The sequence below is a fragment of the Leptonychotes weddellii genome, chromosome 7 (assembly GCF_054177405.1).
Source record: "Leptonychotes weddellii isolate Sample4059 chromosome 7, ASM5417740v2, whole genome shotgun sequence".
Lineage (NCBI taxonomy): Eukaryota > Metazoa > Chordata > Mammalia > Carnivora > Phocidae > Leptonychotes > Leptonychotes weddellii.
This window is the reverse complement of record NC_138375.1, coordinates 120,715,417-120,740,039: the sequence shown is the minus strand read 5'-3', so window position 1 is coordinate 120,740,039 and position 24,623 is coordinate 120,715,417. Positions and strand designations below refer to the sequence as shown.

The 24,623-nt window shown below is 39.2% G+C and overlaps 1 protein-coding gene across 3 annotated transcripts in view; it reads left to right on the top strand.

Annotated features, from left to right (window-relative positions):
• MEGF10 (multiple EGF like domains 10) overlaps positions 1 to 24,623 on the top strand; it is a 349,303-nt gene that overhangs the window by 249,400 nt on the left and 75,280 nt on the right. For all 3 annotated transcript variants that reach the window (XM_081827136.1, XM_081827137.1, XM_081827138.1), the window contains one exon: positions 17,391 to 17,483. In XM_081827136.1, coding sequence (XP_081683262.1) covers positions 17,391 to 17,483 — 93 coding nt within the window. The remainder of the gene's footprint in view (positions 1 to 17,390; positions 17,484 to 24,623) is intronic.

Genomic DNA, 24,623 nt, shown 5'->3' with positions numbered 1-24,623 from the left:
GTTTTCCAGTTTTGCTCTTTGGTCTCTGCTAGTAGTAAAGATAGCAAAACTGATAAACAATGCCCAGAAATCTTTGTTGATTTACTGATGGTCAGTGTTTGCTCACTAGTTAGGATTTCATAAATAGGTACCATGGATTTAATAATAATAGTAATAGTAATAATAAACCATGAATTCAAGATAGCCTTAGTCCAAACAGATGGAAATCATGTCTACTGCCTGTTTTTTTTGCTTAAGAAAGCCTGACTTTAGAGTCCCATGGAGGCAGGGCCAAAGGGAAGCAATGAAAAATCCTTGTCTTATCTCTAGAAAATGAGTTCCTGCAATTTTAGCCTTTGCAGGACAGGTGGAATTCCCACAGGTCTAACAATTTATGCAGTCTCCTTATAGGGATAGATAATAGTTAATAGAAGAAGCTCAGAACTGAGAAGCAATTTTTATTGTACTATGGCTCAGATCTTTTTACAGCAAAGTCATTTTAAAATAATGGGAAAAACACATTTTGATTTAAATGACCAACCACAAAACATTGACCTGGCCAGGTGATGACAGAACTTGCATTTTTTTGTCGTCTAGGATGGTGACCGTCAGCACCTTCACAGATAATCCAGTGGTAAATCCTAATACATCCCTGTGGGCCACACACAGAGCTGCAAAAGGAGGGGGGAGTCATGTAATAATATCAGCAGGGTTGCATGGACACTACTCTTCCCATAAGCTGCAGCAATATCTCAAGTTCCAGAGGTGGTTTTTGTCTTGATGAATAATTCTAAAAGGGTTGAAAGAAATCAGCTAGAGCTCCAAGAGAACCACTCCGTAGAGAAGCAGCCTTCTTAGGTAAACCATAGAGGACACCACGATTTGAAGGTGGACCTCCCTGGCCAGCTGGGCACATCGGAGGGGTAATGGTTATGGGGGCAGGTCTAAAAACACAGCCCCCAAACTGATGTTTAAGCTCAAAAACAACTAGGTTGATCTATTGTACTTAGCATGTAATTGGGGGACAAAAATGAACTCTGCCACCCCAAATGAAATCGATCTGTTGATCCAAGGAGGAGAGTAGGTTTCTAGAAACTTGGACCCTGGGCGTTATCTGTAGTTACATGCCCCTAGTGTGAGCTACTGAATACCCATCCTATGGAATTCGCTGTTGCATTATCCAGTGAGATTGGGAAACGCCTTGTGCTTGGTCCCCTTTCTCAAAGATTTATGGCTGTCTTGTAAAGTCTCTGGAAATGCTTGGAGTAAAGGTGTGTCTCAAATTTATTTGGCCGTGAAATTCTGCTCCCACTTTTCTTCCCCAAGAGCATGATAGAACTGATAGTTCTCAGAATCTACTTATTGGGAAACAATGCTATAAGGGATTTGGTGTTCTTATATAGAAACTTAGACTGGTAATTACAAATATTTAACTTATCAGGGACTCGTTGGATCTTTAATTTCTTGGGTTTTCTTCCCAGCTCCCCATAATTGACATATGACATGCAAGTTTAAGGTGTACAACATTTTAATTTGACACATTTACATGTACTGCAAAATGATTATAATAGGGTTAGTTAACACCTCCATCATCTTACAGAATTACCATTTCTTGTTTGTGGTGAGAACATTTTTTTAAATATTTATTTATTTGCGAGAGAGTGAGAAAGTGCAGGGGGAAGAGAGAAAAAGTCCCCGGCAGACTCGGCGCTAAGCATGGAGCTGATGTGGGGCTTGGTCTCACGACCCTGAGATCACAACCTGAGCACATGGTGAGAACATTTAAGACCTACTTTTCTTAGCAAGTTTCTGTATATAATATAGTATTATTAACTATAGTTGACATGCTGTACATTAGAGCCCCAGAACTTATTACTGTGAGTTTGTACCCTTTGGGTTGTTTGGTTTTTGCTATTGAGTTGTATGAGTTTTTATATATTTTGGATATTAACCCCTTATCAGACATAAGATTTGCAAATATTTTCTTTCATACTGTAGGTTGACTTTTCATTTTGTTGGTTGTTTCTTTTGCTGTGCAGAAGCATTTTACTTCAATATAATCCCACTTACTTATTTTTGCTTTCATTGCTTGTGCTTTCAGCATACTATCAAAAAAAATCACGGCACTCTTTCCCTATGCTTTCTTCTAGGAGTTTTATGGTTTCAGGTTTTAATCCATTTTGAGTTAATTTTTGTAAGTAGTGTAAGAGAGGGGTCCAATTTCATTCTTCTGCATGTGATTATCTACTTTTCTTAGCACCATTTATTTAAGAGACTCTACTCTCCCCATTGAGTATTCTTGGCTCTCTCATCAAATATTAGTTGACCATTTATTCCCGGGGTTTATTTATGGGCTCTCGGATCTGTTGCAATGGTCTGTGTCAGTGCCATACTGTTTTCGTTATGATAGCTATGTAATATAGGTTGAAATCAGCAAGAATGGTGCCTCCAGATTTGTATTTATTTCTTAAGATTACATTGGCTATTCAGGGGTGGTCTGTGGTTTTATAAGAATTTTGGGATTGTTGTTTCTGTTTCTGTGAAAAATGCTATTAAAATCCCAATGCTATTGGAAATCTATAGGGATAGCATTGAATAGGCTTTGGGAACTATGGACATTTTAACAATATTAATCCTTCCAATCCATGAACACGACATCTTTCCATTTATTTGTGTTTTCTTAAATTATTTTCATCAAAATTTTGTAGTTTTCAGTGTACAAAAGTTTCACCTCCTTGGTTAAATTTATTCTTAAGTACTTTACTGTTTTTGATGCTGTTGTGAACAAAACTGTTTCATTTCTTTTTCATATATTTTGTCATTACTGTATAAAATTGAAACTGATTTTTGTATGTTGATTTTTGTATCCTGTAACTTTACCAAATATGTTGATTAGTTCTAACTGCTTTTGATGGAGTCTTCAGGATTTTCTCTATATAAGATTATATTATGTACAGAGAAAATTTTACTTCTTCCTTTCTAATATTGATGCCTTTTTTTCTTTTCCTTACCTGATTGCCCTGGATGGGACTTCCAGGACTAAGTTGAATAGAAGTGGTGAGAGTGGGTGTGCTTGTCTCGTTCCAGATCTTAGAGGAAAAGCTTTCACTTTTTACCATTGAGCATGATGCTAGCCCTGGGCTTTCTTAAGTTGACCTACATTCCTTACATGCCCAATTGTTTGAGAGTTCACATCATGAAAGGATGCTTTATTTTGGCAAATGCTCTTTCTGCACCTATTGAGATGATCATTCAACTTATCTTTGATTAGATTAATGTGGTATATCACATTTTATGTTGAACCATCTTTGCATCCCAAGGATAAATCCCTCTTGCATTGTGTATGTGATCCTTGTAATGTGCTCCTGAATTTGTTTTGCTAATATTTTGCTGAGAATTTTTGTTTCTATATTCATCAAGGATATTGATAGATAATTTACTTTTCTTGGAGTGTCCTTACTGGTTTTGATATCAGGATAATGCTGGCTTTGTAAAATGAGTTTGGGAGTGTTTTCTTCGATTTTGGGGAAGAGTTTGAGAAAAATTGGCATGAATTCTTCTTTAAATGTCTTGTAAATTCACCAGGGCAACACTTTGGTCCTGGGCTTTTCTTTGTTGGAAAGTTTTCTATCTCCTTACTCCTTATGGGTTCGTTGAGATTTTCTATTTCTTCATGATTCACTTTTGGTAGGTCTTACTTTTCTAGGAATTTATCCATTTCTTCTCAGTTCTCCAATTGGTTGATCTCTAATTGTTCATAATAGTGTCTTACAATATTTTTTATTTCAGTGTTACCAGTTGTAACATCTCCTCTTTCATTTCTAATTTTATTCGTTTAGTCTCTCTCTTTTTTCCATAGGTAGTCTAGCTAAAGATTTGTCAACTTTGATAATCTTTTCAAAAAACCAGCTTTTAGCTTTGTTGGTCTATTTTACTGTGTTTCAGTCTTTATTTCTTTTATTTCTGCTCTTTGTCATTTCCTTCCTTGTGTTAACTTTGAGCTTAGTTGGTTCTTTTTGTTGTTGTTGTTTTGTTTTGTTTTATTTTTTCTAGTTCCCTAGTTCCTTGATATGTAGAGTTAGGTTTTTTTTGAGATATTCTATTAATGTCTGTGTTTATTACTATGAACTTACCTTTTAGAACACACTTTGCTATATCCCATAAGTGTTGGTATGTTGTGTTTCCTCTTTTGTTTGTTTCAAGATATTTAATTTTTAAAAATTTCTTTGACCCATTGGTTGTTCAGAACTGTATTGTGATATTTCCATATATTTGTGAATTTTCTACTTTTACTCCTGTTAGTGATTTCTAGTTTCAGCCCACTGTAATTGGAAAAGATACTTGATATGATCCCAGTCTTCTTAAATTTGCTAAGATTTGTTTTGCAATCCTATCATATGGTATCCTGAAGAATGTTCCATATGCAGTTGAGAACATGTATTCTGCTGCTTTGGGACCAAATATGTCTTATATGTCTGTTTGAAGTCCACATGGTCTAAAGTAAAGTTAAAGTCCAGCATTTCTTCATTGATTTTCAGGGTGAATGATCTATCCACTGGTGAAAGTAGGATATTAAAGTCCTCTACTATTATTATATTATTGTCTCTTTCTTTCTTCAGATCTGTTGGCATATGATTGATATATTTAATTGCTCCAATTTTGGGTGTATATATACTTACAATTGTATATCCTTTTGATGAACTGACCCGTTTAACATTATATAATAATCTTCTTTCTCTCTTATTGCCCTTTTTGGCTTATAGTCTCTTTTCTCACATACAAGTATAGGTAGTTACCCCTATTTTCTTTTGGTTTCCATTTGGCTGGAATAACTTTTTTCATCCCTTCTCTTTGAACCTTTATGTATGCATAAAGCTGAAGTGAGTCTGTTCTGGGCAGCATATAGTTTGATCTTGCTTTTTTATAAAACCAATCCAGCTACTCTGTGCCTTTTGATTGGAGAATTCATCCATTACATTTAGAGTACTTTTCAGTAGGTAAGGACTTAATAATGCCATCTTATTGTTTTCTGACTGTTTGGTAGTTCCCTTGTCCCTTTGTCCCTTTTGGTGCCTTCCTTTGTGAATTGATGATTTTTCATAGTGGTATCCTTTGATTCTGTTCTCCTTTGTGTATCTACTGTCGGTTTTTGCTCTGTGATTACCATAAGGCTTATATAAAACATATTATAGATACCATAATCTTTTTATGCCCTCTTGCATTTTTCATTTCATTCATTGTATTCTTCAGAGTCAGAATTTCTATTTGGTTCTTTTTAACTATTTTTCATAAAACTTCTCATTTTGTTTGTATATTGTTTTCCTAATCTTAGTGAATTGTTCTTTTTTTGTGTAGCTCGTTGAGCTTCCTTAACAGATACTTTGAATTCTTTATTGGGTAAATCACAGCTCTTCGTGTCTTTGAGGTTGGTTACTGGAAGATTCCTGTATTCCCTTGGTGGCGTCATGTTCCCTTGATATTTAATGTTCCTTGAAGTCTTTTGTTGCTGTTATCTTCCCATTTGTAATAATAGACACCTTCTCCAGTCTTTACTGACTGACTTTAGAAGACAAACACTTTTCGGTCAGCTCTGCTAGGGATTCTGAGGCTTTCTCAGATCCTCTATTGATTTGCTTCTCGCTTCTTGCTCCCTCTTGTGGCAGAATTCTTAAACTTGCATGCCTTCTATTCTGGAACACACCAGGCCACGTGCTGTGCTGACAGCCTCTCCTTTGCTTTCCCAAGGGCAGAGCTAAAGCTCGAGCTTGTAGTCTCTCCTTGGCCCACAGATTTGGGCTGACTTTCTGGACATGTTTACTAACCAGCTGCCAAAGCTCATTCTTACCACCGTTGGGAGCATGCACAGAGAGCCGGACACAGAGTGGGACACAGAGTGGGGGGTGGTTTAAGGAGCATGGAATATTGGGAGTGTTCATGGGCCAGTTAGGAGAATCCACAGGCTGGGCATTCCCAGTGGCTCATGGGTGGACTTCTTGGTGAACTCTGAAACGCAGATAGGATCTACATTCCTTTAATGCCCTCCAAGATTCCTATCTGCTACTCTCCCAGCCTCTTCCCTTTCCCCAATCATGTAGCTCCCAACTCAATACTCTGGATGTGACAAGAGAGAAATGGGCCTCTCTGACAAGGTTCTACACATTTGGGGGAAATGCACACTCACTCCCACACTCTCTCTTTCCCTGGCATGAGAAATCACAGGCAAAGAAGGGCTCTTTTGGAACTGAGCTGTGCTGCCCTGGGGGAGGGAGGGTGAGTACAATACAACTGTTCCTCTTAGCCTTCCCAGTGTGTCTATACTTGCATTTTTTTGCTCCAGTGATGTGCTGGAGGTTCTCCACTGTAAACCTGGTCTCCCACAAAGGCTCTCTCTTCCACAGGTGGTTAAGACAGTTCTTCAGGGGCTCCTGGACCTTGGCCAAGATGGACTGGAGACAGTTCATGGGCCACTGCAGGGTCCGTAGCTGGGGCTGAGGTCTGTATGTCTATTCCCTGATGCGTGGGTAGGCAAGACTCCTGGGCCATTTGGAGCATGGCGCTGAATCCCACAGCTCCCATAAAGACACTTTTTATGTCCATGGGGAGATGCCGAATGGTTGTTGAGGGGGAGTACAATCATAATATCTGTTTTAACAACTCAAGAAAGGGAAATATTTAGTTGAGTCATGAGAGGATATGGCAGACCTTCTACCCTTCACCGTGGCATAGAAGCTGTACCTATTTACTGGCTTTACCACCTGGGCCAGCATTGCTGGGGCCTCTCCTCCAGGCTTTGAAGATTATTAACAGAGACATTTCATGGCAAACAGTTGTTCACCAAACATAAAGTCATCAGTGAGTATGCCTATGAAGCTGATCTTGATATTAAATTTAACCTAATACTTAGGACTTTCCTCTTCCATGGAAAAACCAGGCGATTGGTAACATTGGCTTGATATTATTATGTGGCAAGAGACTAGAGACATTGAAGGGGAGCTGTCCCTTTTATTTATTTATTTATTTATTTGTAATTGAGATATAATTGACATATAACATTATATTAGTTTCAGGCGTACAACACCACAATTCAATATATGTATATGTTGTGAAATGATCCCCACAGTAAGTCTAGTTAACATCCATCACCACACATAGTTGCAAAATATTTTTTTTCTTGTGATGAGAACTTCTAAGATCTACTCTTAACAACCTTCAAATATGCAATACAGTATTATTAGTAGAGTCGCCATGCTGTCACTTACTTATTTTATAATGGGAAGTTTGTTCCTTTTGACCTCCTGGAGCTGTCCCTTTTACATGAGCAAACGCTCTCTGCATTTTCTCAGGCCTTCCTTGACCTGCCTACTCTCCTCATTGATCCCATGTGGCTCCTGGAGGCATTGAGTTTGTGTTCCCTGGTTTTCGTGGAGCATTCTAGTAGCAAAGGTCCAGTTGCCAGTTTTCTCTTGGACCCTTGATCTTCCTCTCTTTGAAGAAGTTCTACCACTTAATTTGTATATTTGGCTTAAGTCTTCCGATCCTAAAATGCAAGTATGTCCCTGACAAGGAGATAATCTTAGTTGTTATTATTAATCATTAGCCCTTGGCTATGAGGACTCCATTTATTGTCAAGCTAGTGGAGACAGGGCTGTAGAAGGAACACGAGGGCACCAGAGTCCGAAAGGAAGTATCCAGGGACTGCCACCAAGGAGGGAGGAGGGGTGAGGACACTGAATGGGGCTAAAGGGGCAACCATAACTCAGACACCCATTGCCCTCCTAACTGCCTTGAGCTGGCCTTTATTATGACCGTGTGATTCAGTTGTATTAGCTAGCTGGAAGCAAAGTGTCTGGAACAAGTGTCATTGAGATGAAATAGGGCAGACTGAGGGAAATGCCATGTGGTGGAAAACATGCTGTGGGAAAGAGTATTTGCGCAAGAATTCCATGGCTCCACAGAGAGTGGTTGAAGCAAGAGGAATGCCTTTCTAAAAACAGAAGAGCCTGGTATGGCACTTCCTGTAGAATCATCTTGCTTTCCTCACAGACATCAACATGACAGGACCAGGAGGGAAATGATTGATCCCAAACGAAGGGGCTTTCCTTCTGGTTTCTTCTCTAAACTGTATGCTGATGATTTTGAAATCCTTCTCAAACTGAACCAGTTTGGAGTTGTCCCAACAGACCGGTTGTAGGCTGAGTTGTGATAAATTCGTGCTTCAGAAAATTAGAGTTTATTCCAGTGCTTATTAACTTTTTGAAAGTATGATCCTTTAGGATCATGTTACTTACGTGACTTAATCTGATTTAACCTAAAGAGACAATGGGAGAGTCCATGGCCAAAATAGATAAGGCCTGTATATGTGTGGAATTAAGCTAAAAACTCTTTCCATTTTCAAACAAATGAATAGGATTATGTGCTCCACAGATGGTGTTTCAGTCCCTTGTGTGGGATCCATTACAATAGTCTATTTCAACACAAACTTTTTTTTTTTCTGTAGAAGTCATTCACATTGTAGAGGAAAAGTTTAGTAGAATATTACATTAGGAGTTTTTAGTATAAGCAGTTCCCCAAATATTTATTTCTTGGGAACTTCTAAGCTGGTACCTTCATAAGTATTTGCAGAGCCCATCCATCAATGACCATAGATTCTTACGGAAATTGCCAAGCATGTACACTATTTTAGTGTTCCTTCAGACTTTTTAAAATCTGTTCTCTCCTAGAGAGGTCTTTTTGTCCTTTTTTGGTAGTTCTCCTCGCTCTCTAGTTTTGTTGTTTTTAACAGCTCTACTGAGGTAAAATTGACAGAAAATAACTACAAATTGAAGTGTATGTATGATAGATTTTGGCATGCATTTCATGTCTACAACCGTGAAACCATCCATCTCAGTCCTGATAGTGAACATACGCATCACATACAAACATTTCCTCACGTGCCTTTGTAATTCCTTCCATCCACTTCTTCCTGTCCCCCACTTCCTTAGGTACCTACTGATCTGCTTTCTGTCACTCGAGATTAGTTTGTATTTTCTAGAGATTTATATAAATAGAATCATACAGTATGTTTTGTCTTGTGTCTAGTCTCTTGCACTCAGCATAATCATATTGGGACTCATCCATATTTTCTTGTGTATCATTAGTTCATTCCTTCTTATTGCTGAGTAGTATTCTACTGTGTGGATGTACCACCATTTATATATTCTTTCACGTGTTTATCTACTGTTTTGGGCAATTACAAAGAACACAAGTTCTTGGTATGGATGGACATAGGCCTTTATTTCTCTTGTCTCAAACCTAGGAGCGGAGGGGGTGCATCATTTTGTTCTTATACACAAGTGTTCAGAGATGTTTATTTGCAATAGCCAAACACTGCAAACAATCCAAGCATCCGTATAAACATTTTAAGGAACTGCCAGATTTTTCCAGAGTGGTTGTCCATTTTACATTCTCACTAGCAATGTAGGAAAGTTGTAGTTCTTCCACCTCTGTGCCATCTGTTAACACAGTCCTCTTAATTTCAGTCATTTGAATAGCTATGCGGTATTATCTTGTCATTTTAATTTGCGCTGTTCTGGTGATTAATGATAATGAGCATCTTTTCATGAGCTTATTTGCCATTAGTGCATCTTCTGTGATAAAGTGTTCAGATCTTTTGCCTATTTATTTATTTGTAACTGCACTGATTATTTTCTTAGTACTCTTTATGTATTCTGCATACAAGTTCTTTATCAGAAAATATTTTTTGAAAAAATTAGTTTCATCCTGTGACTTATCTTTTCATTCTCATAATGTTTTTTTGAAAAGCATAAATTTTAATTTTGTTGGACAAATTCATTAATCTGTTCTTTTGCAAATTGTGTTTTTGGTGTTGTATCTGAGAACCCTTTGTCCTACTCAAGGTCACAAAGGTTTTCTCCTCTGGGTTTCCTTCTATAGGTTTTTATACTTTTAGGTGTAGGTTTAGATTTAGGTCTATGATTCATTTTGAGTTAATTTTTGTATATGGTGTGCAATTTCCCACATTAATTTATTTGTATATGGATATTCAATTTTTCCAGCATTGTTTCTTTCTTCAGTGAGGCCTTTTTAAAAGGCCTTTGTACCTCTGTGAAAAGATAATTGTCCATACATGTGTAAATTAATTTCTGGACTCTCTTTTCCATTCCACTGATCTGTTTGTCTATATTTACACCAACATCACATGTCTTTGTAAGCATTGTAAGTCTTAAAGCAAGGAGTATTTGTATTTCTTTTTCAAAGTTGTTTTGGCCCTTGTAGGCACTTTGCATTAACATATAAATTTTAAATCAGCTTGTCAATATTTATAGGAAAAACTGCTGGGATTTTGACTGTGTTGAATCTATGATCTATTTGGAAGGGAACTGATATCTTAACAATATAGAATCATCTGACTTATAAACAAGGTCTATCTCTGTTTGGAGAGAGTATGTATGTTCTGCTGCTGTGGAATGAGTTCTGTAAGTGTCAAATAAGTCAAATTGATAGTTTTGTTCAATTCTTTACTTTCAGAAGTGATGTTAATTCTTAGTGTATATGTCTTTCACATTTTTGGTCAGACTCACCCTTTTTTGATGCTATTGTAGGTGGCTTTTAAAATTTCAGTGTCTGCTTGTCCATTGCTAGTATATAGAAATATATTTTTTGTATATTGGTTTTTTTTTTTTTAAAGATTTTATTTATTTATTCATGAGAGACAGAGAGAGAGAGAGAGAGAGAGGCAGAGGGAGAAGCAGGCTCCCAAGGAGCAGGAAGCCCGATGCGGGACTCGATCCCAGGACCCTGAGATCATGACCCGAGCCGAAGGCAGACGCTTAACCATCTGAGCCACCCAGGTGCCCTGTATATTGGTTTTTTTATCTGCAACTTTGTAAAACTCTTATTATTTTTAGTAGCTTTTTTGTAGATTCATCAGATATTCTACATACATAGATATATTTACGTAATCTATAAATAAAAGCAGATTTACCTTTCTCTTCCCAGTCTGGATATCTTTTATTTCTTTTTTTATTGTGTTATTATACTTGCTAGAGTCTCTAGTGTAATGCTGAATAGAAATTGTAAGAGCAGACTTCCTTGTCTTCTTAATCTTGTGTGTGTGTGTGGGTAGGGGTAGAACATTCATTCTTTTACTATTATTTGACTGTATTAGTAGTAGGTTTTTCATATTTGCCTTTTATCAGGTTGAGAAAGTACCTTTTTTGTTCCTAGTTCCCAGAAAATTTTTATCATTAATGGATATTGGATTTTGCCAAATTCTTTTTCAGCTTTTTTTGAGATAATCATTTTCTGCTCTTATTTTTATTTTTTTTTAATTGAAGAACTGACTCACCTGAAAGATCTCCTGAAAGGGCAGTTTTAGTTAGGAATCATGTTTGGCTGCAATAAATAGATACTTGAAAAACAGAAACATGTACAGGGGTTTATTGTCATTATGTAACGAGAAGTCTGGAAGTGGTTGATTCATGGCATGCATTCATCCATATAAGGAATCCAGAGCAAAGGGTTCCATGATTCTCTGGGCCCTTCCTTCAAGGTCATGATAGTATTTGCAGATTCAACCATTTTGTCCACACACCAGGCATCAGAATAGAGAAAGAGAAGGGGAATGACTCTAATTAAGTCTGTCCCCTATACGGTCTTCCACCTGGATGCTTCAATCCAGAAAGAGGGCTGGGAAATGTAGTTAATTACTGGTCACATTATTGTCCCTGGTGAAGGTGGGATGGAAGGAAGAATAGACATTAGGTATACAACTCGAGATGTTTGCTGAAGACGTTACTAGTAGGCACTCTTTGTACTTGTCCTTAAGAGCCATGAAAGCTCTATTAGGAATGTAGGGAAAAGGAATTTGAGATAAATATTTTTTTAATTACGTTTATTAAATGCAGATTTCTAGGCTCGCCATGTTCTCACTTTCCATGACTGATCAGCCATCTCTGCAGGTCATCTATGGACCACTGGTGCTGGGGGGGCAAGAGCCCTGACCCCAAATGGTGGGTTTTGCAACTTTGGGAATGGGATGGAAGGAGAAAGGAGTATGAAACTCAGTGTTGGCCACTCTTTCCTGCAACTGTATTACAAACGTGTCCACTTCCTCTGTTCAGATGTTCTTTCATGAGAACCTCCTTGATCTCACTTCAGTTGCAATTAACTGCCCTTTCCTGCAGCCCTCGCAGTATTTTTTGACAGCTTTATTGAGATGTAATTCTCATACCTTACAATTCATCCATTGAAAGTATACAATTTAGTGGTTCTTAGTATATTCACAGAGTTGTGCAACCATCACACAATCAACTTTAGAACATTTTCATCCCCTCAGAAAAACCCTGTAACCATGAACCACATCCACACCAAGTCCCTCTGAGTCCTAGACAACTAATGCACTGTCTGTCTTTATAGATTTACCTTTTGGACATTTCATGGGAATGGAATTGTTGAATATGCTCTCACAGTATTTTGTTCATACCCCTGCATTCTGCTCTGGGTCTGTTGAGTTTGAGGAGCTTGTATTTGACTTTCTGTGAAGAGGGAGAGTTCCTGGTCTGCTGTCTCTGTATCCACAGTAGTCCCTAAAAATGTGCCTGCTAACGTCAGTGAACATTAAATTGAAGGGAAGAGAACTCCCTTCCCCTTTCTAAACAAACACAGTGGGGTAGGCTGCAATGTAATATAGATGTAGGAAAACAAGATTATTCCTGTCTGCACCTGAACACTGTAACAGCAATTAGTTTTGTAATGACTATGTATAGTTGGCCTCAAACAAAAGTATGGCGTGGATACAGTTTATCTTACAAGTCAACCCTCTGCTTTCTCTCTCTTCCTCATTTGAAGCTTCTAACTTATGACTCCTAGCCATCTAGTTCACCTGCCCTAGTATGGGACCCAGCATCACCTCTACCATCCCTTTCACACTGTCCCACACCTCTCTTAAAACCCATCATAAGTTTTGGTCTACTGCGAGTCAGGTACTAGAGTTTAATCCTACTTTGGCCTCTAACACCAGCTACGAATGTTGGGAAAACCATTCCATGTACCTACCCTCGGTTTCCTTGTCTGAAAAAAATGTGGCAATTATGTTCAGTAAAGGCAACTTTAACTCTAAAAATAGATGTTCCTCTATAGCAACTCAGCGTAAAGAGTGCAAGCAAGATTTGTGACCTATGCTATTCATTTATAATATCAGAATAAAAGGAATTTCTGAGGAAAGATGGGTTAGCTGGAAGGTTTGTATTTCTTCTGGATAGTTATTTTCAAGAGATACTTGGATCATGGAAACATTTTTCAAATTAAATGAATTGATTATAGTATGTCCATTAGAACAACAATAAGTACTGTATTAGGAGATATAATTGGTTTATAAAGGAATCTTTAGTCTGCCCACTCTTTTTTTTTTTTTTTTTTTGCCATACCCTAGGTGTAAATCCAAAGTGAAATGTATGTGGCAGAAGAGAAAACTATTGAGTATAGTTAGTGGCTCTTGGTATTAAAGCCAAGTATTTACAAGTGAAAGGAATGAGGTCCATGGCACTGGTAAATGGGATTTAAATGGATTTAGGAACTAAGGCTGAAATAGGAGCCTAATTAGAGAAGATCCTAGGGTCATCATGTCAGTCTTCACCTGTCCGTCGGGCAGACAGACTGTCCACAGCTTTCACTTCAAAGATGTGGCATGTTCTTCTCATCAGTATCTCTTGCCTGCTAGTTCTTGAGGGGGAAGATGCCTTGGCTGCCCCTCACAAGTCATGAGTCTGTACCCGTGCATTTAGTGGGGTGCAGGGTTACATCAGGTCTCTAAAAAAGACAACTAAAAACTCAGACTATGAAATGTGATGATTTTCTTAAAGGGAGGTGTGAAAAATAAATCATATTGAATAGATATTTTCCTGATTGTAATTGCCCTTCTAAAAATAAGAAGAAAGGACCTGAATAGGGAATAAAATGACTGTTTTCCATTGTTGTGAGAGCCACACTTATGATGGGTCTTTTGTACCTATTCTTTTTTTTTTTTTTTTTTTTGTACCTATTCTTGAAATCTAACTGATTAAACATTGGTTAAGGGGGACCTCTGTTCCTTTTCTCTTTCTAGTTCACTTTGGGATTTTCTACAGGACAAATCGATGTCTTTATCTTACTTTGGTTTCTCACGTGGAGTTTGTTAGTTATGGAAGCTGGGTCTCCAGAGTAGGTGGCATCTGAAGCTAAATGAGGAAAGATGAGACTAGGGTAGGGATCGAGCTCCACTGATGTCCTCGGGGGAGGGTCTGTGCTTGTTCGTACATATGCCATAGTGAGCGTTCCTGCCATTTGGCAAATTGGGACGTTTGAGGACATAGAGTTTTATAGCTTACTCTCTTTTCTTCTGATGTCTCCCTTTGCTCCTGCTGGGCTAGCTGTTACTGGGTGAAGTCTCTTGCTAGATGTGGGGGTCCAAGCTGGTGGGTTAAGGAAGGACATGGAACGCACACGGCACTGTGTGACAGAGTCTAATGTTGTGGGAAGATCCTGCACTGTGGCTATAGAATTTGTGTTCTTTCCATTTGGAATCTATGCCCAACAATATTTCCCATTACTCAGTTAATTACTTGACTTGAGGCTTCAATGCTCAGAGGTGATTCCATTGGCTTTAGTTTTAATTAAGAAAAAAAAATCGTTAGGAATGCAGAGTCCCCCTTCCAGTTTCTCATTAATTTACAGATCAATTTGTTTGCTGCTAACTATCTACTGACAGTTTGCTCCAGACTTTGGCCAAATGTTAGTTCAAGGCTTCTATAAAATAATCTGGATTTTTCAATTACCATCGCAGGATTTTTGTTTTATCTATTCCAACTGACTGGACTTCTTGGTGTTCATTTCATAAAACACCAAGTTTGTCCCATCAGGAATCAAACATGAGAGCATTCGTATGATTACTCAGCGATCTCAAAATTTTGGAATTTGAGGCGATGGGTGACACTTCTTTTCTTCAACCGCCATAACCGATTTCTGCATTTTCTTTTAAATGCACAGTACCAGACAATGCTTCTTTCATAGTAGAGGCGACTAGTATTGGATCTTTAAAACTCGAGATTCGCAAATGGAGTTTTAAATAGTTTTAGTATCTTGAATGAGGAGAAATGGGTAAATGTGGGTCTCAAGGCTGATGTTTGCAATTATGTTGCAAACAGAGATGTCAAGTGAGACCAAGCGCTTTCACATTTACATGTTACGGTGGGCCTCGGTGTTGCGGGTAAGGTGGGAGAGTCCTGGGGTGTGCATGTTGCCATAGCGCACAGTGTGATCCAGAATATGCCCCTGGCACGGTTAGACCTGAGCTTTTCGTGGCATTTAATGGACCCTTCCATACTCCAGTTATGGTAGTTTGCTGGCTTGTATGTGCACAGCTACACTTCAAAGAACAGTACGGAGCTATGACCTTCCAAATGAACGGCACATCTACAATATCAAACATGGGCATGGAAATGGGAAGAGACAGTGGACCCTGAGGTTGGCATCTATTGACTTAACCTGGCCGCATGTGTCAGCCTTTGTCGAGCCGGTGTGTTCATATGTTACAAGCTGATCTTACTTTTACTTACAATCCAATATATGATTGTCTGAATCCAGTATTGGGGAGTTGCTAAGCATCTCCTTGGAATGCTAGTGTCAATATCTCTACTCTGGCCCAAGGTCCCAGGTTCACTTGGCCTGGCATCCGTCCCCAATGGCCTGAGGGCTAAGTAATTATCCTGGTGAAGGAAGTGAGCCGTTAGTTCCTTAAGTTTATGGTCACTTTATTCCCTTGTGATATCCTCTACCTGCTTGTTGTAATAATTCTGTATATTTCATTAGAGTATTCCCAGTTAATTCTCAGAATAAAGTCCTAACACCTTAGTTTGGTTTTCAAAGTCTGTATCTTTCCAAAGCTTTTGCTCCCAACGTTGCACCCAAGCAGATCTTCTCATTTCCATTTGACTTCTTTCTACCCCTTCTTTTTGCTTTCTTTTCATCTAAAATGCCTTCTCCTATTATCTCTGCATGTCTAAATTTTTTTGATAAATACCTTAGAAGTGGTTATTGGTTTGGGTCCAGAAAATATATAATATGTAATTATACACACACACGCACATATATATACACATGTAAATATATATACTATACACTATATATACAGTATATATACACAATATAAATTATAATCATACAACACTGCTTAAATCACCTAAAATAATATTTAATGACACGGAAAGATTTTCACCATTATATTGAGTGGAAAGGAAAATTGAAAAATATTATGATCCTTTTTTTTTTTTTTCCCCCTTGAGGAGAGAAAAATATAGGGAAATTTTCCTGAAAGGATCTGCATAAACAGAAATGTTATGAGTTGATGGAATCAGAGATAGGTTTATTTTGCTTTTTGGTATTTCACATTTAGACAGTAAATCTGTTTTACTATTGTAATAAGGTATGCATTAATAAAACTTATCTGTAAAGCATAGGATACCTTATCCCATCCTTACATAAAATTTTAGAATATCTGAACCCCCAACTATGCCATGTGGTTCTCACAATTACTCATATTTCAAGGTACTTTAAAGAATGTTTAATCAAAGTGAGTGGTGCTGACGTTGAAGGCAATGTTTAACATTTAGCACAGTATATATTTGATGTTCCTTTCTATGGGGCCATGGACCTTTGCTTTAGAAACCCTCAGACGACCCATCCACTCATGTTTGCAATGATAACCCTGACCTCCCCGGGGTGGGTCACACCTGAGGTATTCACTAATGAAAGAGAAATCAGAATTGACTACTTCCTAAAGACCTGGGTGACAGTTTTTGAATACTTTTGTCAATAGAAAAAGAGCACCTGTTTCTGCTGTGTCATAGTTGTGAATGACATGTGCCCAAAGAAATTTGACTTTTGTTTCCAGTGAAGGTATCATGTGAGGGCAATATCCCTCCGTCTACTCTGCCATTTCAGAGTCCTCATATCTTGCTTTGGGTTTGGTTTGGTCCCTGTATCCACATACGCTCCTCCTGAAACAAAAAGTTCAAGTAGTCATTGACAATTGACTCTTGGATAGTCATTGATCTTTTTTTTTTTTTTTTTTTTTTTTAATGTGGGCTGGGCAGTTTTCCTTGAAACTTCTTTCCTAATTTGGCATGAAGTAGAATTAAATAGTAGAAATGAAGGAATTTATTTGGAGATCTCAAAATAAGAAGGGGAATTGTTTGGTCACACAGCAGACCACGAGAGGGCCAAGGAATGGACTGAAGGAAATTATCAAGCATGCATGTTGTTTTTAAGTGATACTTGACACTGGGATGTGAAACAGCTGTGTTGTTGGTTTGTTGTTTTTTTTTTTTTTTTTCTTGTGCCAACTTTCCTTATTTGATTGATTTTCTCTCTGACAGCCCACTGTGCTGATAAATGTGTCCACGGTCGCTGCATTGCTCCAAACACCTGTCAGTGTGAGCCTGGCTGGGGTGGGATCAACTGCTCCAGTGGTAAGTTTCCACCTGCTCTTGTCTGTCTCGGCGCGTTTTTGCTGTATGGGCTCCCTTGTCTGCAGATTATCCTGAACCCCTGTTTTCCCTCTTGTTCCCTATGCAGAATATGGTATGGATTCTGGGTCCAGCTCAGGAATACAGTTTCTTTTAAATCAGTATATGTGTTATATACAGCACTGTTGTTAATTGAGGATAAAGAAAAGGACTTGGAAAGAAGGAGATTTCAATAATCTGATGCTGATACATCTGTAAATATGAATATGATTTCCAGAGTAGGGTCCAGAATTGAGGTTCGTTAGTTCAGTAAAGCAGTTTTCTGGTTACATAACTATTCTATCCTAACTGCTATGTTTACAGGTTCATTTATCTCTCATTCTTCCTTGGTGATTAAAATGTATCACCTGTTGGCTTTAAGTCAGAAGTAAAATTGATATTTTCAATGCTTAATATATTTATTTACCTCTGAATTCTGAGATGCAAGTAATGAGTACTCATTCAGAAAACATGGAGGAGAAATATTGGTAATAACTGAAAATTTATGAACATTTTGGTATTAAATCAAATTGTAATATGGTATATAATTTGTCTCCATTATGTTAGAATTTATATAATTCTAACTGTATTTATACAGTTAGAATATATATATATAATCTAATTGTATTTATACAATTTATAGAATTTATATAATTCTAACATAATGATATTTTGGACTGTAAGCAGCTTGCACTTAAAACCTCCTATTCTTTATTAAGGGGATTAAGCAGTGGAATGTCATGTAATACAGTTGCTTTTCTAAATTTCACAGTTAAAACTTTCAGTTTTCTGGCTAACTCGTTGCTGCACGTGTAATTGTGGATACTTCCTGTTTCTTTGTACTGCTTTTTTGCTTTGAGAAATGTGAGGGGGAGCCCAAGTGCAACTGAATTCTGATGCATGAAATTTTACATTGAGAGAAAGGAAATCATAGTTTTAAAAAATCAGCAGGATCTCATGACAACACAAATTTGTCCTCATTTCTACTGCACAATTTTCCGCAACTAGTCCAAAGGGATTTCAAGCCAACTAGATAAACTGGCTTTAAGAATTCTTTCTTGCTTATATTTGGAATTGGGGAGATTACTGTGTATCTTGTAAAAACTGCTTGTTTTAAGCTTGTGATCTCTTGGCTGTCCCTAAAACAGCATCTCCAGGGGTAGCCCTTGTGCTGTCTGTGCACAGAACATTCTGTGTGAAAGAGCCTTTTTATTGTGTCTTAAACAGGGAGTGTGTGTGTGTGTGTGTGTGTGTGTGTGTTTCTGCCCCTGAAAAGCTTCCAGTTCCAATGGATAACTGTCTTGCAGGGTTTTGTTTTGCTTCTGCTGGAGATCAGGAGCAGAGTGGGCATTTTGTTCACATGCCGCGGAGGCAAAATGTTTGGGATGTGGGATTTGGCTCACAGCCATTTTTCTGGCCCACTGACCTCAAATGCAATGTTGCTTTCATTAACTTTTCCAGCTTAAAAATCAGTTGTGCCTACACATTTTGAAGAAAAATAACATTATTCTATCAACTAGCAGGAATGAAAGGAGTGGATGTATTCTTCGTTTGAAAAGTGAGGTTTGTGCCTAATTCCAGGGCGAGTATGCTGTGGGATAGAATAGTTGCAGTCGTATTCAGAGTTAGTGTCCTAAGGAGCCCACAGCCCGCCTCCAGCTGAGAGATCAGACTGATGAGTGTTTGTGTGAAGAAAACAAAAGGCTACATGAGTTTCAGGCTCTCCAGAACTGATTCAGGCCTTCTAGAAAACAAACTGTTTCTTTATTTTGGAGTTTAGGGTTGCTAGAAAATAACTTGTTGCTTGCTTTTGGAGTTTACTGATTTTTTAATGAAGCCTCTAGAATTCTGAGGACACATATTCTTTCCATCCTAGAATATGATATTGATGCAATCTTTAGTCTCTTCTTTACAACTTCTGTTTTGGCTCTATAATGACCAAAAGCGTAAATAAACACTGGTAGATAGCTGAGGTCTTTAAAGATGCTCTGCGGAAAACATTTCTGACCCTTTGTTTAAACACCTGAGCAAATGCTGTTCTGAGCTGGAGCACTGGGTGTGGTTTACCTGGGCTTTGTCTGCAGCAGTTCCTCTAATATCACTTGTTAGAAAGTGTGTCATTTAATTATTCTAAGCCAAGTAATTCTTGAAACAAAATGCAGGTTTGAGTAATCTACTAGGTAGCGCAGTTTAAATTAAGACCTCATTCTGGGGGCCTGGGTGGCTCAGTCCGTTAAGCATCTGACTCTTGATTTCGGCTCAGGTCATGATCTCAGGGTCTTGGGATCCAGCTAGGCATCAGACTCTACGCTCAGTGGGGAGTCTGCTTGAGATTGTCTCTCTCCCTCTCCCTCTGCCCCTTCCCCCCTCATGTGCACTCTCTCTCTCTCAAATACATAAATCTTTAAAAAAATAAATGACCTCATTTCCAAGGATTCCATTTCCCTGTTCTCTCCCTCTCTGGTTATGGTTATGAATATACTGGATGATGTTTGTTAGGTCCATAGAATGATTGCCTTGATAATCAGACTAGGTGCTTGCATCAGTCAGGGTCCCATCAGGAGACAGAAACCACAATAAATTTTTTTTAAGGCAAACCTTTTATTTTGGAACCATTTTAGATTTACAGAAGAGTTGCAAGGATAGCAGAGAGTTACCATGTACCTGCATCCAGTTTTCCCCTTGTTAACATCTTACCATTAGTTTGTCAAATTGAGAAACTGACATTAGTACATTACTATTAATTAACCCTCAGACTTTGGATTTCATTGTTTTTTCCATAAATGTCCTTTATCTGTTCCAGGATCCAATCCAGGGCACCATATTGCATTTCATTCTCATGTCTGCCCAGTCTCCCATGGTTTATGACAATTGCCATCTTTGGCTTTTCCTAACCTTGACAATCTTGAGGAGTGCTGGCCAAGTATCCTGTGGACTGTCCCCTGGTCTATGTTTATCTAGTGTTTTTTCTCATGATTAGGCTAGGGTTATGGGTTTTGAAAAGAATACCCCAGAACTGAAATACCCTGCTCATCACATCATATCAGGGGTATCATAAGGTTCATGTGACATCACTGATGATGTCATCACTTGGTTAAACTTCATCATTTGCTGATGCATAGTGTACACCATGTTTCTCCACATAAAGTTAATATTTTCCCTTTTCCTAGTCTTTGGAAGCGAGTCTAAGTCTAGGCTACCCTCAAGGGTGAAGGGCAGGAATTACATTCATGTCTTTGAGGGGGAGTCCCTATATATGTTCTTTAGAATTCTTCTGTCAGGAAGATTTGTCTTTCTCCCACTTATTCAAGCTTTATGTCAGTATGGGCTCTAGATATTTATATGGAATTTTGGTTTATAAGCCAATATTATGTGATTTTGTTTTTCAAATTGTTCCTGCTTTGGAGGTTGGGAGTTATTTCAGGTCACTCTTGTGTCCTTTTGACGTGCCCCTATCCTTTTTCTGTCTGTTTGGTTTTTGTTTGTTTGTTTTGTTTGTTGAGCACTTCCTTCCTTACTGGTACTATAGGATACTCCAAGGCCATGTTGTATTTTTCTGCCTCAGCCCTCAACTGCTATTGGAATATGGCATTTGGAAAGGAGAATCTTGCCAGGTATGCTCATTGCTCCTAGGACACAGAGTAACTTGGACAAGGAAAGTTGATGAACAGTTATTAACTGTACCGGGGGATTGGAGTAATGAAGACTTGGTTAGTAGAATTCATAGCACTTGGAAGAAGAGAGGAAGAGCAGATTTAAGGAGCAGGCTACTTCCAGGGCTGAGATAGGATGCCCAAAAGGAACCCCCACTAGGGCTGTGATCCAGACTTCATTAGAGAAGGCACACCACATCTCACTGAACGGCGAGAGGCTGCATAGTACTACTCTAGCAGAACTTGATGGACATCTGCCCTCTGGAACTTGCTAGAAATCTGCCCTATAGGGTGCTTGGGCAATCTCTTCATGGAGAAGCGTCTGATTAGAAGTACTGTGCTACAGAAAAGCCCCAGAGGGTTGCCAGGGGAAGCTGCTGGCTGATGGGTGGCTGCTGGGTACTACTGTTCTGCTTTCCTGGTGCTGAGAAGCTTTCCATGCTACAGGAGCCTGGAGCTGTGATGGAGAAGCTGGTTCTGTTGCAGGAACTGGGCACCATGCAAGATGGAGGTGCTCCGCAGCCGGATGCTGGAGAGGCCCCTCCCTCTGTGCTTGCAGGGCAGGAAGCTGAGGCTGGAGAAGCCACCTGCCCTGTGGCAGTCACTTGGGCTGGCACTGGAACCACCATGGAAAACCTTGCTGCAACTTTGTTGTCTGTTGACCTTTATTTCTGGGCATGGAGTACTTCTTAGAAACCCACAGAGTCTCTTGGCTTTCAGACATAGTTCTCCTTTTTCCTGTTGTGTAGTAGCAGCCCAGTTTCTGCCTGATGATCCTGATCATCCATTCACTCCAGCCAGAAGAGTAACTCCTTTTATTTACATTAAGAGCCTAAAATGAGCACATAGCAATAAATCGTTAACTGTCACACACAGCTATCGCTCTGTTTGGTTTTTTCTTTCCTAATATACATGGGAGAAAAATGGACTAACAGGTCCCTTCATGTGTACAGGGTTACGAAGACTTCCCTCGGAGATTTGATCTGACCGTTTGCCTTGTCCATGGAGGGACGGATTCCTGTGTTTGATATACCATCAGTCTTCCTGGGTCTCAATGTATTCTCTGTATAAAAAAACCAGGTGTGTCAGAGGACTGTACAAAGTTTGTTCCCCTGGAGTGCAGTCATGATTTATTTCTCTAAACTCAGACATATTGCTTCTTTTTAAATTTGATTAAATGTTTTTAAAAACACACACTCATATTTTACTTTTATTGGCAGCCTAATGCATACCCTAGCCTATATGCCATTAATCTAGCCTACCTCCATCTCTCTCTTCCCTTCTCTTCCCTGCTCTCTCTCTTCCTCCCCCCATCAATCTCTCCATCCCTCCATCAATCCCCTATTCCTCTTCCTCCTTCAGGGGATGATAAACCACTCGTGGAAGGCAGGCGCTTTGTGTTATTAATCTCGTTAGCCTCCATTGTGGCTGGCATGTGGTTGGAGCGGAATAAATGCTTGTTCCATTTAATTAGATTGAATGAACTGTATGATTCTGTGAAGGTCATTCACATGTTCATGGTGTGAACTTTCACTGAGTGATTACTGGATGCCAGGAACTATACTGGATGCTGGCGATAAGGAAATGCATAAGGAGCCGTGGCTGGCCTCACAGAGCTCACAGCTTGGAGACAGGTAGACAGAAGTACAAATGTCTCATCCTGAGGAAGAGAACAGTCTCGGCAGAAGAGGTGGCTGGAGAAAGCCAAAAATGGAGCTGGGCATGGGATGAGAATTGGATACAGCAGGAGGAGGAAAGAGTGGCCAGCAGGATGCCAAGAGGTTTCTAGTATCGGGGCGCTAGTGGGCAAAGGCAAGGAGAACTCGAGGGGGTTCATATCTGATGACCTTTCTTCTCTTGGTAAACTGGGAGCAGAGACAGCGTGCTGAGCCGAAGGGGGGCAGGAGTTGGGTCATGTTGATGACGACGATGACGGTAATAGTTCTGCTTAGATGAGCCCTTGGTACGTGCCTAACATCACTGTAAGGGTTTGACAGAGGTTACATTTAATACTCCCGGCACACAGTGAGATGGTTGTAAATCTTGATCCGATTTTATTGATGAGGAAAGAGAGGTGCAGAACAATTACATGACTTGCCTGAGTTTCAACATCTACTGAATGGTGGAGACACACCCGCATCCCCTTCATAGCCAGTCGTTTTAACCACGAAGGTACGGTGCCTCCTGCAATAGGAAAGGAGGTTTGGTGAAAGTGGCCAGGGTCACGGTCCCGAGGGGGATAAGAGCAGGAGACAGGGGCTGAGAGCCCCAGACAAATGTTAGAATGACTATCCTGAGAGATATCGAGGGCACGCTCTCAGAGATGATGAATTTTAAATGGCACCAATTGGGATGGACTCATTTGTAGTTAATTTCCTCATTTGTACTATGAAGACTGTTGGGCAGATTATATTTGCAATCCCTTTCCATCCTGTGAGTCTATGTGTGGTTTACTCTAGTGGATACATATATGCAATCCCTGAGACCTTTCTTTGTGTTGGAAACCCTTTGAATCTTCTGTATGAGTAGCAGTAACACATTTGTTCTCTCAACCTATATAATCCTGTTTATGATTTTCTAAACATCTATAAAGAAATGTATTCCTCCTCTGGCTATAGGGCACTTGCAGAATGCAAGGGGGAGTCCTAAATCAACCAGAGCCAGCAAATAGCTTTCAATAACATGTCCTGCAGGCTTTTGACTTTAGTACCAAGTAGAGGCAAACATGGAAATTAATTTTGGTTTAAAAAACTCCAAACTGGGCCTTCTTTAGTCACCAGTAGCATTTCTGGTTAAATGTACTTGGAGGGAGTAAAAATATGCCTGGGAGGCAAAACAAGTTGAAACGTTTTCAGGTACAACATTAGGAACACTGATAACCTTTTATATAAAGCAGGCACGCTGTGCAGCACCGAGTAAATAATAAGACTTTGCCTGCGGGATATTCCAATCGGGGAATCCATTTGAAGGATATTACAAGCCAGAAATCATAAGACACAAAAAGCTGACTTATTCCCTGGCAAGGTCTGCTGTAAATCTCTATTGACTGGACACAATAGTCGGATCGATGGTGTCTGGCAAGAGAAGACACTCAGAACCCAGTCCTCACAGCGAGTCATTAACATACCCATCGCGCTGTCAGAATTACTTGAGAAATCAGGTTGATGAAGCAGCAAGAATAAGAGTAAAATCATTCGGGGTCCCTGGCGTGGGGGTGGGCAGGGCATTGATGATAGGTGGGAAGGACTGAGCTGGGGATGGTTCATCACACCTGCCTGAAGGCAATTTCACTGACGGACTGCCCAAATATTTTTTTTTTATTTTATTTATTTTTTTTATTCTTATGTTAATCCCCATACATTACATCATTAGTTCTAGATGAAGTGTTCCATGATTCATTGTTTGTGCATAACACCCAGTGCTCCATGCAGAATGTGCCCTCCTCAATACC